This window comes from Periplaneta americana, chromosome 16 (genome assembly GCF_040183065.1).
Source record: "Periplaneta americana isolate PAMFEO1 chromosome 16, P.americana_PAMFEO1_priV1, whole genome shotgun sequence".
Lineage (NCBI taxonomy): Eukaryota > Metazoa > Arthropoda > Insecta > Blattodea > Blattidae > Periplaneta > Periplaneta americana.
This window is the reverse complement of record NC_091132.1, coordinates 22878196-22893707: the sequence shown is the minus strand read 5'-3', so window position 1 is coordinate 22893707 and position 15512 is coordinate 22878196. Positions and strand designations below refer to the sequence as shown.

At 35.6% G+C, this 15512-nt stretch overlaps 1 protein-coding gene across 1 annotated transcript; it reads right to left on the bottom strand.

The window, feature by feature from the left end:
- Window positions 1-1186: 1186 nt before the first annotated feature.
- On the bottom strand, window positions 1187-14819 carry LOC138716228 (centrosomal protein of 162 kDa-like). The gene is made up of 6 exons (XM_069849070.1): window positions 14263-14819; window positions 11036-11172; window positions 10175-10321; window positions 9306-9553; window positions 5523-5693; window positions 1187-1880 (listed from the first exon to the last, which is right to left on the bottom strand). Exons 1-6 carry the CDS (start codon window positions 14347-14349, stop codon window positions 1741-1743), a joined length of 930 nt encoding a protein of 309 aa, XP_069705171.1. The 5' UTR covers window positions 14350-14819; the 3' UTR covers window positions 1187-1740.
- Window positions 14820-15512: the final 693 nt, after the last annotated feature.

The window sequence follows — 15512 nt, the reverse complement described above, 5'->3', positions numbered from 1 at the left end:
TACAAGCAAATACTTTACTATAATAATACCGGACAGCTAGCAGTTTTGCGTGCGAACGATGCTGGTGCTGTTACCTACCTGCCGGTGTGGAGATACTCGCGAAACAGGCTGTAATCAACTGCAATGTATATTGTTGCTGGGCTAGTTAATAGTTTTATTAATTAGTGCTGTGTTAAGATGTATGTGTGCTGTTTATAATTGCTACAAAATTACAGCATTACAAATTGCTCCAAATCGTACTTTCGATTTCCGACAGTTCATAAAACGTAAGTCAACAACATTCTTTAGTAGGCCTAATTCCTTCGTCTTTGTGCTGATAGAAAAATACAAATTAGTTTTTTTATTTAGACCTAATAAATGAATAGAAGTTAAAATGTATTGGATTTTAAGGTTTTATCAAATTAAGTTTTATTGTTGTCCACATGCCTTTACTAATTATTACAAGCATCAGATTACTATCAATTTTATCTTTGCAGTTGTCAGCAATGCATATATAAAACATTACTGTAAATTCATTCCTAATATCAGATTGATTTTGTCTCGGTAAACCAAAGAAAACTGCACGCATTGTATTCTTCACCTGACATAATTAGGAACATTAAATTCAGACGTTTGAGATGGGCAGGGCATGTAGCATGTATGGGCAAATCCATAAATGCATATAGCGTGTTAGTTGGGAGGCCGGAGGGAAAAAGACTTTTAGGGAGGCCGAGACATAGATGGGAAGATAATATTAAAATGGATTTGACGGAGGTGGGATGTGATGATAGGGAATGGATTAATTTTGCTCAGGATAGGGACCAATGACGGGGTTATGTGAGGGCGGCAATGAACCTCCAGGTTCCTTAAAAGCCAGTAAGTAAGTAAACCAAAGAAAAAATATGCAACAATTAATTACGGAAAGTAATATGAAGTATGCAATATTTCTCATAATATGCAGCTTTGATATAAGATAATAATTTTACATTAAATATTATTCAACATTTCTTAAGTATTTCATATGTAATTCCACATTAGTAACTCACGTTTTAAATAATAGTCCGAATCTCACTATGTTAATATTTGTATATGTGGACATAATTCCATCCCTCTCCGCTAGATGTCAGGTCCGCGATATTTCTCACTCACGCCAATGCTGCTAATGTATTATTATAGTGTCCGGTATTATTATAGTAAGGTATTTGCTAAGAGCTTCAACGTGTTGATTAGTAGATGAGGACGCTTGGGTGAATGACGAAAGTAAAGTGCCTGCCATTAGTTAAAAAAAAAAAAGTTCTTTTTCGGGACACAGTTGATGATAAAATGTAACATTTTTTTAGCATAATACGAAATTCAAGAAGTCTCTGCTAGATCCTGCAAATGCAAAGTATATACTGTATGTGCTGCCATCTGCCGAGTGTTGTTAATCAATTTGTAAGTGAATAAGTGACAAAAGAATACATTAATCATAATACCCTTAATAACCAAACATCAAATACGACTTACAGTTGCAGCTTCCACCTAACATTAAAACTGTGAACATCAGCTATTCAATGAATGGTTGTAATACGTAATATCTTCTCTCAGATTTGTTTATATATTACTTTCTTATATACATGAACATTTTGAAGAAATTCTCATAAGAATTTCTCAAGACTGCACATTCTTGAACACTAAGTTAACATGTTTGCCCGTTTTTCATAATAATTTTTCAAAATTGCATATTCTCGAAAACGAAGTTAAGAAAATTTCCCACGAGCATTAAATCCGTTTTCCTTGATTGTTAGGATTTCCACTCTTCGCATTTGCAGATCCTAACTGCATATCCATTTGATCAGTCTTCTTTATGTCTGCCCTTGTTGGAACATTCGGATCTTCTATGTCATTTAAATCCTCTAGTACTGAAATAGAAGTAGTCAAATACAGATTTACTCAAGATTACTTAAATAGAAGTAATTAATAGTACAATAGAGTTGCTAGGTTTTGAAAATGAAAGTATGAGAGAGAAATCATTCCCAACATGACTTGCAAAATTCTGCCACAAAGACAGCAATAGGTTTTGTGTGTATTAGATTCAATTGGCCCTCTTTTATTTCTCTCTTGTAAGGAAGAGGGACCGAAAGGCTTGCATTGCAGCCTGAGGCTTACTGTGTTTACCACTCCTAGTCTGTGAATGATTGGGTAGCCGAGCTCTTGTACAAATACAGCATGCTGCACTGTGAACTGAACCGAGGCAATGGTATGGATGATGATGATATGTGAATTAATGATGGCGAAATGAGTCCAAGGTTCAGCACAAAAAGTTACCCAGCAATTCTGCTTCAATTGGTTGAGGGAAACCCTCGGAAAAAGTCCCAACCAGGATTTGAATCCGGGCCCACTTCTTGTGCTGACCATTGCTCCACAGCAGTGGACTTCAATTGATCATGATCAACAATAAGTGGGTTCCCATTTTTTTTTCAGAGTTTTTTTTTTTTAGTACACAACCTCATCCCCTTCTTTCTATATTCATCACTAGAGAGCGAAATTTAAGCAAAAACCTATTTTTTTTTCCTTGATACATACAGGCTTGAGATTTAATATTTACATTTTTCATGGAAATGTGGGTATAAATAATAAAGGGGTTTTATAGTGCCTAAAAACGCCTATTTCGACATTAGTGCCTATTTTTAAGTTGTTTTTAATTTTTGCATCATTTTTCGTAACTGTTTACTATTTTTCTTAACATTCTGTACCATTTACATTCCAAAACGGATAACAACTCCTCCTTCCTAGCAGTAAACAACACAATAGAGAAGTACCTCCCTTCTCATTCTTACAATCTTTCAATCCTAAAATTCCAACTTTCAGTCTGCCTGGGTAATGTTTTTTTTATCCAGTGCCACCAGGTTGTCTTTTCGACATTTCTGGTCTTCTCTCCTGGCTGTGGCTTAATTGTAACCCACTTCTGAGGTTGGGGCGCCTGGAAGACGGAGTTACATTACCCCGATGATGTGATAGGATGATTATGATAATGTGGTGCCAGGAGAGGTCTTAAATCTAAGCTTAACCTAAATTCCAGACCATGGACGAACACAGGAATAACCCCCTTTAAGGGAAAATTCCTGTGCTCTAACCGGGAATCGAACCCTGGACCTCATGAACTATAGCCAGAAGCTCAGACCACTAGACCATGAGGCTGGTAATGTAGTCAGTATAGTACTGGCCTTCTGTGCTCGATGTTGTGGATTCGATCCGAGGTCAGGTCTATGGCATTTAAGTGTGCTTTAATGCGACAGGCTCATGTCAGTAGATTTATTGGCATGCAAAAGAACTCCTGTGGAACAAATTATTATTATTATTATTATTATTATTATTATTATTATTATTATTATATCTTCCTCTGTCTGTCAACAATTTAACAACACCTTTAAGTTGCTGATTGGATGAATTTCGAATTACAAGCATGACAACAATAATTATTCGTGAATGCAATAAACTGCAGAGAGCTTTCTTTGGAAACGATTATGTAAAAGTGAACAGTTGAAGGGGTGGAATGGAATTTACGGGAGGTCACTATGGCGCAGCACTGCGACCTGTTACGATCTATTGCACTAACCCTCAAGCTAGGCTCTTTCCTGAACCCACACCGGCTGAGTACACTAAGGTTTGCTGTGTACCCAGGTTTCGAGCAGGCAACCCCATTCGTCCCTAGGCCAGCCCCCTCCTTGCATCGCCAGCCGGGGATCAAGGAATGCTATGGAATAATGACGAAATGGAGAAATAGTGACAGAATGATGCAGATTCTTAATATGCGGGAAAACGAGAGAACCCCGAAAAAATCTCCAACCCACAAGTGTTACTATGGATGGATTTTTCAAGCCTGCATGACACCCTGGAGGTGTGACAACTCAGCCACTGCAGGGGTTAATTGAAGGGGTGACAATAATATAGTCCTAAGCCACACAGACAACATTTTACAGGCAAGCGTGTTAGGGCCATATTCATAAACGAGACTTTGGATGAAGACTTCCCAAAGTCGACTTTCGTAGTAAGGTTTAACTTTGTTAAAAGTCCTATTCATAGACAATACTTCTGAGACTTCGACTTTGACTTTGGTAAGTCGAGATTTGACGATCTTGTTCTAATGTTGGCAATCAAAATCACTGCCTTCTAAACGGATTAAATTAATAGATAGTTCAAATAGAGTAGGCATTGCCACAATTAAAGCCATCTTTTGAGTCACAAATCAATGAAACAATTGAACATCGGTACATGTCAAGCAATTGTTAACCCTTCTTGCAGCTTTACATAAGAATAATAATAATTATTATTCGAGGGCTTATTGTGAAACTAACGTAAGTACAAAAATTGACATTTTTATGTCTTTACACCAGTCGATAATAATTTGTTCTTCTACTTGGCCACAAAAAATCGTAACTCAGTTCGAACAGTCTTGTATATAACACAATTCGTAACTACAAAACATGATGGTATAGTTTATCTGAAATAGTATTGTCTGTTAAGAATTTTGTTGTGAATAAAACATCTATTGTAGTTACGTTAGTTTTACATTAAGCCCTGATATTATTTCATTGTAAAATAATTTTGTTGTGAAGATATGGAGGATAAGATTCCACCGATGACCGACTATGAAAGCGACATATTATCCTGCTGACAATTGGCAGAGTTATTCTCTGCATGTCTGCAGAAAATATTTAAAAATTATCTGAAATCAATATGCGGAAAACATTATTATTATGACGACCACAAGGATTATAAATTAACTGTATTTCCAACTGTATAACCTATTCCTTATAGATTTAAATAGTAAGAATCAATATTAAGCTATTAATCCTTACCTATAGCGTAAAATCGCAATGAAATAAATTGTATTATTTATTGGTGGAACAGATAATCCTCTTTGATTATTCATCAATGAAAGTTGAAACATGACGAGGATATTTAATACTGTCTATCAAATCTGTACCTTGATTTGAATTTATAATCTATAATAATACGCTAAGGAACATGAGCAGCTTTAATAATATCCTAGATGTCAATATTCTTGGCAGATTCAACAATTTCCCAAATATCAGTCATTTTCCTTATGTCCACGAACGAAAGTCAAAGTCAAAGTCAAGATTTTCGGCAACTTCGAAGTAAAGTCACGATTGAAGTTTACTTTGCTCAAAGTGTCGACTGTGAATAGGAAAATGGTGACTTTGTACTTTCCAAAGTCAACTTCGGTCCAAAGTCTCGTCTATGAATACGACCCTTAAAGGTTTAGAGTCCAATATGCTATTGGGTGCATATCATAATTTCTTCAGTGTATACTTAAGTTATTTGTTGAGTCATTTTTATATCTTACTAGCAGCGTCCTCATATACATAAGAAGTGAACTTGCACAAAAAAAAAACCCATTTTTTGTTAAAAGCGTGGCTTTGGACTATCTCATTCTCACCTCTTCAATTAAATGTAAATGTAAAAATTATTTAATATTTATTTCTATTTTGCATGACATATTTGAACAAATAAATTCATTTTATTATCCTCATACTTACAAGTTTCATATATTGGTGTAGCAGAAAATTTTATTCTGCTCATAGCTTTTGCAGCCTGTTTTTCATTCATTATTGTAGCAGCATTTTGTATTGCTTCTTCGTCAAGTTCTTCAGGTAGACAACTCATTATATGTTCCATTTTTTCAGTAATTAAATTGATCATCTCTTGTGCTGTAAATGAAATCCGTGTCATATGTTACATGTTCTAGATTAAGGATTGGGAGAATTGTTTACTCACAAGCAATCTCCTCCCAATTTAATGTGCTGAATTGTAGGAATAATTTATTTTAAATCTGTATATGCTCTTATGCCGTAACAAAGAATCCCTGATCCTCCATTGTTACTGGGAATTATGAATCCTTTTTAATAAAAGTGTCCTAAACCGTGGCATCATGGTTTAAGGCATTTTGTGTAGGACTTGCGTTACGGAATGTGTGCTGGTTCAAGTCCTCATGGGGGAAGAAATTTTCTCATGAAATTTCGGCCAGTGTATGGGACCAGTGCCCATCCAGCATCGTGATCCACTTTGGGGAGCTACAATAGGTACCGAAATCTGATTACGCAAACCAGCTATAATGGCTGGGGACTCATCGTGCTAATCACACGATACCTCCATTTTGGTTGGATGATCTGGTTCAGCATGTGGCCATAAGGCCAGCAGCTGGCTGGTCGGTCTTGGCCCTTTGTGGGTTGTAGCACCACGGTTTATTATTATTATTATTATTATTATTATTATTATTATTATTATTATTTTAATAAAAGTAAGACAAGGTAATAACAGTTACTTTTTTAAAGTAATACTTGGTAACAGCATTGTTATTTAAATAAAGTAAATGTAAATGTAGCAAATAAGTCTGATGAGATGACAGATTGTAAGATGACTGAAATGTGATTAATGTACAGGGCTACTACAAAGGCTTTACCCGATTCCATAGCCTTATATTATGAAAAGTATGAGACATACATTATTGAAAGTTATACTAATAAAAAGAGAAACTCGTGAAGTTTTTGGTCCATCAACTGCTACAAGTGCTCGATGTAACCTCCTCGCGTTACGCAACAAACATCCACTCGGTAGTCTTAACTCCTGCCACACCCGCTGGAGCATATCACGATCAACTCTAGCCACTGCTGCACGGATCCGGTTATTAAGTTCTTCAAGATTAACTGGCAAAGGAGGTACATACACTTGATCTTTGACAAACCTCCATAGAAAAAAATCACAGGGAGTCAGATCTGGCGACCGAGGAGGCCAACGGAGAACACGCCGATCATTGTTAGAAGCCCGTCCACACCAACGTTGTGGTAGATGCTCATTAAGATACTCACGCACTTCCAGATAGAAATGTGATGGAGCCCCATCTTGTTGAAATAAAAACCCTGGTTTATCTTCGTGTAATAATGATCAGTGTGTTCTCCATTGGCCTCCTCGGTCGCCAGATCTGACTCCCTGTGATTTTTTTCTATGGGGGTTTGTCAAAGATCAAGTGTATGTACCTCCTTTGCCAGTTAATCTTGAAGAACTTAATACCCGGATCCGTGCAGCAGTGGCTAGAGTTGATCGTGATATGCTCCAGCGGGTGTGGCAGGAGTCAGACTACTGAGTGGATATTTGTCGCGTGACGCGAGGATGTCACATCGAGCACTTGTAGCAGTTGATGGACCAAAAACTTGATGAGTTTCCCTTTTTATTGGTATAACTTTCAATAATGTATGTCTCATACTTTTCATAATACAAGGCTATGGAATTGGGTAAAGCCTTTGTAGTAGCCCTGTACTTATGAGTAATTATTAAGTTGTGATAACTAAACAGTAACTAATTTTTGTTTCGCATTTTCAGTAGACACCTTGGAACGGCACATTATTATATTTTCTTGGTGAATACACAAAACATCTGTTTATTACTCAAACTGTTACAGCAGTAACAAAGGAAGAAATCAACTTTTAGTAGATATCGTTTGAGAACTATGCAAATTAGCCTGTGGCAAGACATTTGTCTAAGAAATTACAGCAGGCATTCTCAACCTGGTAAAAAATTACTCACAAGCACGAAAACACCTGAGGTTTCTTTTTCAATTCAAAATTTGTTGCACAAGCCGGAAAAAAAAAAAAGATAGTGTTCCTTATGTTACAGACCTGATAGGCCTTCTCGCATTTCATGGTGTATAACCCCTTACAATCTAGTGTGGAATTAATCAGAAACATCAAGGTTATACATGAAAATAATACAACAGCTTTTGCGGAACTTCAGATAGATGCCCAGTCCTTGTCAGCACTGAAATATTTGTTTTAAAAGGAGAAATTTATAACCTTTGGGGATCGAAAGATATTATCCTTCAATCTATGTCTCGGCCTCCCCAAAGGTCTTTTTCCCTCCAGTCTTCCAACTAACACTCTATATGCATTTCTGGATTTGTCCATATGAGCTACATGCCTTGCCCAACTCAAATGTCTGGATGTAATGTTCCTAATTATGTCAGGTGAAGAATACAGTGCGTTCAGTTCTGCATTGTGTAACTTTCTCCATTCTCCTGTAACTTGATCCCTCTTAGTCCCAAATAATTTCCTAATCACCTTATTCTCAAAAACCTGTAACCTCTGTTCCTCTCTCAAAGTGAGAGTCCAAGTTTCACAACCATATAGAACAACCGGTAATATAACTGTTCTATAAATTCCAATTTTCAGCTTTTTTGAGAGCAGTCTGGACATAGACTACAGTGGACTATAGTGGACTTTATGTTGTCAGCAAACAGCTAGATACATTAAGAAGATTGATATTGAGAGCGGACTGGATGACAAAAGCTTCTCAACTGAATAATAACAGGCATTTCCCATATTTATTATGTGTTTAATTTCCTCCCGAGTGTTATTTATGTTTGTTATTGTTGCTCCAAGATATTTTAATTTTTCCACTTCTTCAAAGTATAAATTTCCAATTTTTATATTTCCATTTCGTACAATATTCTAGTCACGAGACATAATCATATATTTTGTCTTTTCGGGATTTACTTCCAAACCTATCTCTTTACTTGCTTCAAGTAAAATTCCCATGTTTTCCCTAATAGTTTGTGAATTTTCTCCTAACATATTCACTTCATTCACATAGACAAGGAGTTGATGTAACCCGTTAAATTCCAAGCCCTCTGTTGTCCTGCACTTTTGTAATGGCATATTCTAGAGCAAAGTTAAAAACATCTCCTTGCTTTAGCCCGCAGTGAATTGGAAAAGCATCCTACAGAAACTGGTCCATACGGACTCTTCTGTATGTTTCACTGAAACATATTTTAATTAATCGGATTACTAGTTTCTTGGAAATATGAAATTTAATAAGAATATTATATAAAACTCTCTTAACCGAGTCATATGCCTTTTTGAAATTGATGAATAACTGATGGGGCGATTTATCTGTACAAAAAAAATTTCTCACTTATGAAATGCTTTAAGAACAAAACAAGATCACGAGTAATTATATTATAATTCACATTTGCATGACTTGACGTTTAACTACTTCTTGGACATCACTGAAATTCTGAGTAATGTTCACATTCAAGGATATAATTATTCTGGTGTTTTAAAAATGTGTTTATTTATGTATTCGTATAGGCCTATTAAACCTATTCCATTCCGTGGTGCTCAGTCACTTACTATTACATGTGGATGGTGCTCACAATCTTCAAAAGATTGAGAACCCCTGACTTACAGCTCCAGTAATGTCCAATAGACTATATAATTTTCCACAATACCAATTTTTTCTAATCTCTTTGAATATTTCACAAAACATACCGTCATCTAACATAGGTGAAGATGGCACTGGTAGTGTAGAAGGTTTTACTATAAGAAGCTGTTCTAAGTCAGCAACTTTATCTTCTGACTCAGTATTGACACGAGACACCATCTCATAGATTACTTGCAATGAGCTGCGTATTGCTGCAAGTAGATCTCTGCGCTCTTTTATTGTAACTTCCATGGTTCCTTCACGTTTCTCCTGAAATTCAATTTCTCCTAGAATACGTGCTTCTTCCTCTTCATGACTGAAATTAAATTTTGTTATTATCTGAAAAGAACAGGCTGTGAAAATGATGTAGCATATTCAGGATGTTCTCCATTTTCCAGGGGGGAAAAAATATCACAGTAAATAAGCCTATAAATATATTGTAAAATAGGTTATTTCTGGAATGTTTTGTGCAATTTTATTCAACATATTCAGTGTAACTTAAATTAAATTCGTAAACATTCTGATATACAGGGTGGTTCCAAAAAATGGGGGAAAACTTCTGATCCTGTGAACATATGTCCGGAAATGCAGGGATAAACCCTTTTACCTGAACACCATCGATATATTCAGAGAGGGGGGAATGAACACAGGAATGCTGAAGTTAGGGAAAAAATTCAGAAAAGGTAGAATTCCCATACTTCAGTTCGGACATTGTGCATAATTTATATAAGCATTGTATAGAATTCCTATATTTAGTCATATGCATGTCTCAAAAAACTTGCTTAACTGCAGTATATGATAAGTAGTGACTATCACCTACTTTCAAGAGTGCTGTTTTGACTCAAAGCTAACACTTCTGGACTGACATCATAAAACACTAAAATCAGTGATCTTTGAGTGTCATACTTAATTAATGCAAACTGTCTTATGTTCTTACTAGGCTGTTGTTTCTGCCATAGTAGTTCCTAGCATTGTAAGCATCATTTGAGCATGGTTTCTTTTCCTGAGAAGATTGTCACGTGATGTTACGTTTAGTTGTAGCTGACTCTCTAGGTGATTCTTTTGGTGAAGTTGATCTTTTATTCTGCAAGCAAACAGAAACAAATAAATAAATCAACCTAACTGTACAACAGTTACATTTTTTAATTGAATTAGCGATTTTAAAACTGTATTACTTACAGCAAGTGCCAAGTGAGAGATGACTGCAACATGAAGTGTAGAAAAGTACCTTCATACTTAATTCTTTCTTTAGAAAGAATAAGATGAAAAAGAAAAGTATAGTGATAGAGAGGGATTAGGACGAGAAGAAAAAGGAGAAGTTGCTAAAGAAGTGGAGAAGAAAAAGGAGCAGAAAAATAATAAGAGTAAAAATATACCAAATAGTCACAGAGTTACTCAGACTTTAGAAATTTAAATATGTTCCCCAGGGATCAATTTTAGGTCCATTATTGTGTCTAATTTATATTAATGATTTAGATTCAACCCAACCATATAATTTACTCTGGTAATCTTAAATGTGATTATCTCAAAGAAACAGTATGATAACTTCATATAAACAATTCTAATATGGTGTTACATCTACTTTCTAGAATATTAGATTAAATGGAATTGATCTAAAGAATCTATAATAAAGTTTCTTGGTTTGGAGTTGAATAATCACTTAAACTGGAACACTAGAGTAAAGAAAAAATAAGAAAAAGGTGAAGGAGAATGGAGAGAAGAGGAACAGAAAGAACTACATTATTACAAAAGGAGAAGATGATAGTATAAAAAGAAAAGGAAAATATTCAATTAGTACCGTGGGAAGATGTCGTCATAAGTAGAACCATGAGTAACAGCTTCAATCTCAGATAGAATATCTTCAAGACGTTCGAGATCTTTGGGGAGATCTAACTCTGACTCAGTTGGACGTTGCTTTTGGATATCTCTGTCACTCTGGAAAATTGATGAAATTTTGTTAATGCGAGTTCATTGTGTTATTTACCCAAATAATAAAGTTATCAATACACGAGTCGCAGAGGAAAGTTTGGCGATTTAAACTGTTACTGTCACGATCAGGGGCGATTTCTCAGGGCATGCTATGCTTGCTGCGCAAGCCCAATATTTTCGTAGAATGTGTATTTCTCAAAATGGCGTTACATACATTAAAATTTATTTTGATTTTTGGAATACTGTATAGGTGTAATACCATCCACAGGTTGCACACCGCAAATGTCGCAATGCTTGCTCGTTTCTTGGAGCTACAGGAAAGACGTAGAAATAGCAAGAATATGATGCGTGCGCAAGTGCCTTCCCTCTTGGCCCGTCCTAGGTGCACATGCTTCTGTTATGTGTTGTTTGAAGCTCTAGTCCAAGAGCTACACCAACGACTATTTACCGTTACACAGACCAGAATTGGCAGCGGGAATGTGCTGTGATTTGCGAGTGCAATGTAATTGTATGAACAGAATGCATATGTTAGCTGCTGCATGTATTATTAATTCTCAAACATTAATTTGAAGTATTGCAATGAGTTCGGAATTGTGTGTCATTGAAACCTTATTATTAAATCCATTTTCCCGAAGGACTATTCGAGAGAAGACAGACATTATAGAGACTATGTGCACTTGTTCAGTGCAGTTCAATACAACAATGTGCATTGGTTGGCAGGGTGGAAAAAACTAAATAAACTGTTTTGTTGGCCATGTTTGTTATATTATATCGAACTTCTACATCTGATAAGCGAATATGATCCATGACTCATAATGACTTCATAATTATAAAATAAATTATTTATGTGGATCTGATTATTTGTATTAATTATGAATTATTATATCCTCCCATCTTCCCCTATGAATAAAAGAGCAAGCCTAACTTCGTGACTAGCATTCGCCCCTGGTCACGATCCATATTTTTGTCGTTAGAACATATAATCAGTCATCTGCCTCTTAACTGGTAAGCAGATTTAGAGCTTTAAGGTAGCAGCCCTTTCATTGGACTTGCTTCCTACAGCCAGCAAGCAATTTGGAGAACTCTGATTTGCTTTAAGTCTCGACAGTGGGAACAAGCAAACACTCATTTCTTAAATTAACACTATTAAAAATGCACACAGCTATTTCAGAAAAAGAAAATGTTACCAGCATACACTGTTTTAGTTTGTAAATTACAAGCACAGGAGAAGCTACAGTTATATCAGACTACTAACTATTCTGAAGTTAAACACACACTTTCATCTCAAACAGCAGAAATAACTAAAATGCTCTCTCAATTAATATCACTCAATAAAAGAATTGTATTCCAATGGATACCATCCCATTGTGGAATCCTGGGAAACGAGAATGTGGATGCATTAGCAAAGAAGGGCAGCACTGCTACTTACAGATCTGTTACTAAATCTACGTATTACTCTCTGAAAAGGTTTATTAAATCTACATACTTAGACTTCAACAAACAAAATTTGATAACACAATCTCAAGGGAAAAAATGGAACTCTCTGCATCAAAATCCACAGTTAATTCCCGATTTACCACGAAAATCGTCTGTAGCTGCATTTAGATTGGCAACAGGCCATGATTGTTTGGCCAAACACCTGCATAGAATTGGAATATATCAGTCCCCTAACGCTCATTGTGCAACTCAAACCAAGAAATGGATTCGGAACACCTCAAAATCTGTGCTTCAGTGGCTGGTCATGATAATATCTTTGAAAAATATTGGAGTGCAAGAGGTCAAATGACTTTATTGTCAAAAGCCTGGCATTAGAAAACAACAACAGTTTTCTCCTACAGCCTAACAATTCACACAGCTTTTAAGTTCCATATTAGGTAACAAACAATAATGTAATGCTGTTTTCAACCATGATATTAAGAATACCAACATCATATAATTTGAAGTCCGATAAATTTATGGATTCTTCCATGTTGTTTGTCATTCCGACAATGAAATGACGTCAGTTCTTTTCATGCAGTCGTAATATCTATTTTTTTTAGTGATATTTTTACTTTAAACGCATAATTTCATCCTATTTTTTTTTTTTTTTCAATCTCTTTTTTTTGAGCTAGTTACAACTCAAAAATGTTGTTACTGAAAGACTGGACAATGTCATTAATTTTTACAAATGTTCAAACTGTCTTCCGTTCTGACACACACACCCGTACTCTTCTTCTAACACTTTCAGTGACTCCTAACACATAGGCGTGGTCAAGTGACTAGGAGGTATTTGTAATCACTCTTAACTTTTAGGTGATTATTTTATTAGTCACAAAGGTAATTGCAAAACTAGAAAATTGTACATACGTAGGTATAGAGGAAACAAAACATTTCCTTTTTATTGTACATTGTTGGGCAAGGCCACCCGAGCTTATTGCCTGGCTAAGTGCAGTGTACATGTAGACCTGGCTGTAGATATTGTATTGCTGTGACTAAAGGAAACACTGCTGACCGAGCAAAGGGGAAGGAGTAGTTCACTTGTATACACCCCTCGACGGTGCTGCCGGCAACCAGGTCTACACTCAGCCAGGTAATTGTGCGTGTGTACTATGTCAACATTAAATGTACTTATCTAGTTTACATTTTCTTCTCGTAACATTTCTCAGTATTAATGGCATTACCTTTTCGTACGTTTTCTCATTGAAAGAGTAGGAATTGATGAAAACGTTTCCTATGAAAGTTGTTTGTTTTGAAGAGCTCTATCAAGAGGTACCCTATTTGACCCCGACTCGCATTTGAAATTTTAAAGTGATTCGCCACTGACCCTACTTCCTGTTAAGATTGATTGATGAAATCAAGCTCAAGTGAAAGTTCACATGTGCTTTAGTAATAAATATTTTTGTCTCAAAAATTTTAATGCACTAGTTTCTGAAATAAATTACTGTTACGAGTGGTCTGGATCACCCTGTATATCATCTTTTGCGAAGTCCAGCCCTTTCCTCTAAACCCACTGTGTTCGAGAAATATTAGAGAGCAAGAGAGTTAATAATTTTATTGCCATTAGTTAAGAACATAATATCCATATAAATTGGAGTTATATAATGAGTGAAACCTTACCTTTACACGTACTAGTCCCAAGCATTCACGATATAAATGATGAACTTCTCCCCTTAGGGATTGCACTGCCAGATCTCGCTGGCACATATTTCCTTTAACTTCATGTTCTAGAATTTCGTATTCTTCCTTTATGTTTGCTAGATCCTCAGTTGTTTCTTGCCCTATTCGAGTTTGTTTTATTAAAGCACATGATTGTACAACAGATTTTACTTCTAAAGTTCTCAGCACAGTGTCAAAGTACAGAGAATCCTGGAAAAATTTTCACATTTGTCATCATAAGGAAATAGTACAACAAGTGATAACAAGACAAGTATGTATGTATGTTTGTGCGAGATCGTGCGTATTTGCTTGTTTTCCGCACTGAACCAATACGCGGTAAGTGTGAAATACATTCAGTATCCCCAACGTAACACACATAACAATTTCCCTCTTCTTACCGCTTAAGCGCGACATTCATTTTACTGCTTTAGGCTTTTAACATATTATTTTTAGAGACGTTTAACATAGTAATAATTATAAATTGGAAACTTACCACTGCAATTTCACCTAAATTTCAATGTTAATTATTGTTTTTAAATATTTGCAAAAATTAAGTAAAGTCTACTACTCCACGAAACTTATTGCATTCCTGATACAAGTAACATTAAGGAAGCCGTGAAAAAATCAACAAGATTCCAGATGTGGATGTTATTACTGCAATATGTTATATAAATAATATTGTTAAAATATTAAAATGAAAAATAAATCATTACATAACCTTACCGTTTGTTTTAAGTTCGCATTTATAGACTGGGGGGAAAAAAAGACAGACGTATATCACGGCCTGCTGGTGTATAGTAAACACAGAAAACATTTTATAGCAACAATGTTGAAGAAAGATATTTTGGTTTTCCGAAGTTGCCGTCATTAAACAGAAACCAACATGGAGATTTCATTGCAACTAATTAGAAATTCGTCTTTCAGGTATGTTTCGCTTTTTCAATCTTTTCCTCGACCATGAAAACATCAACATACCGCTCTTGTAACGTATATTACTATTATCGTCATCAGATTATACACATTTTGTACATCATCTGTTAATGGTGATCCTGTTATATTCCTGGTTTCCAAGTATATACCTCAACCAAATGTTTACTACTATATATTATTACTGTATATCAGCGGCGAAGCTCTTTTGAGGCATAGCTTACCTAAAAAATTTGAGTTATTATTCCTAGTAACAGTAGGCCTATAAGTTCGTAATAACGATG

Excerpts from the sequence above, each read along its gene's own strand:
- LOC138716228 (XM_069849070.1), bottom strand. The coding sequence starts at position 14,349 with ATGTGCCAGCGAGATCTGGCAGTGCAATCCCTAAGGGGAGAAGTTCAT. Across the intron at positions 11,173-14,262 it reads TGGGACTAGTACGTGTAAAG|AGTGACAGAGATATCCAAAA; the intron begins GTAAGGTTTCAC and ends TCAATTTTCCAG. Across the intron at positions 1,881-5,522 it reads TACACCAATATATGAAACTT|TACTAGAGGATTTAAATGAC; the intron begins GTAAGTATGAGG and ends CTTCTATTTCAG.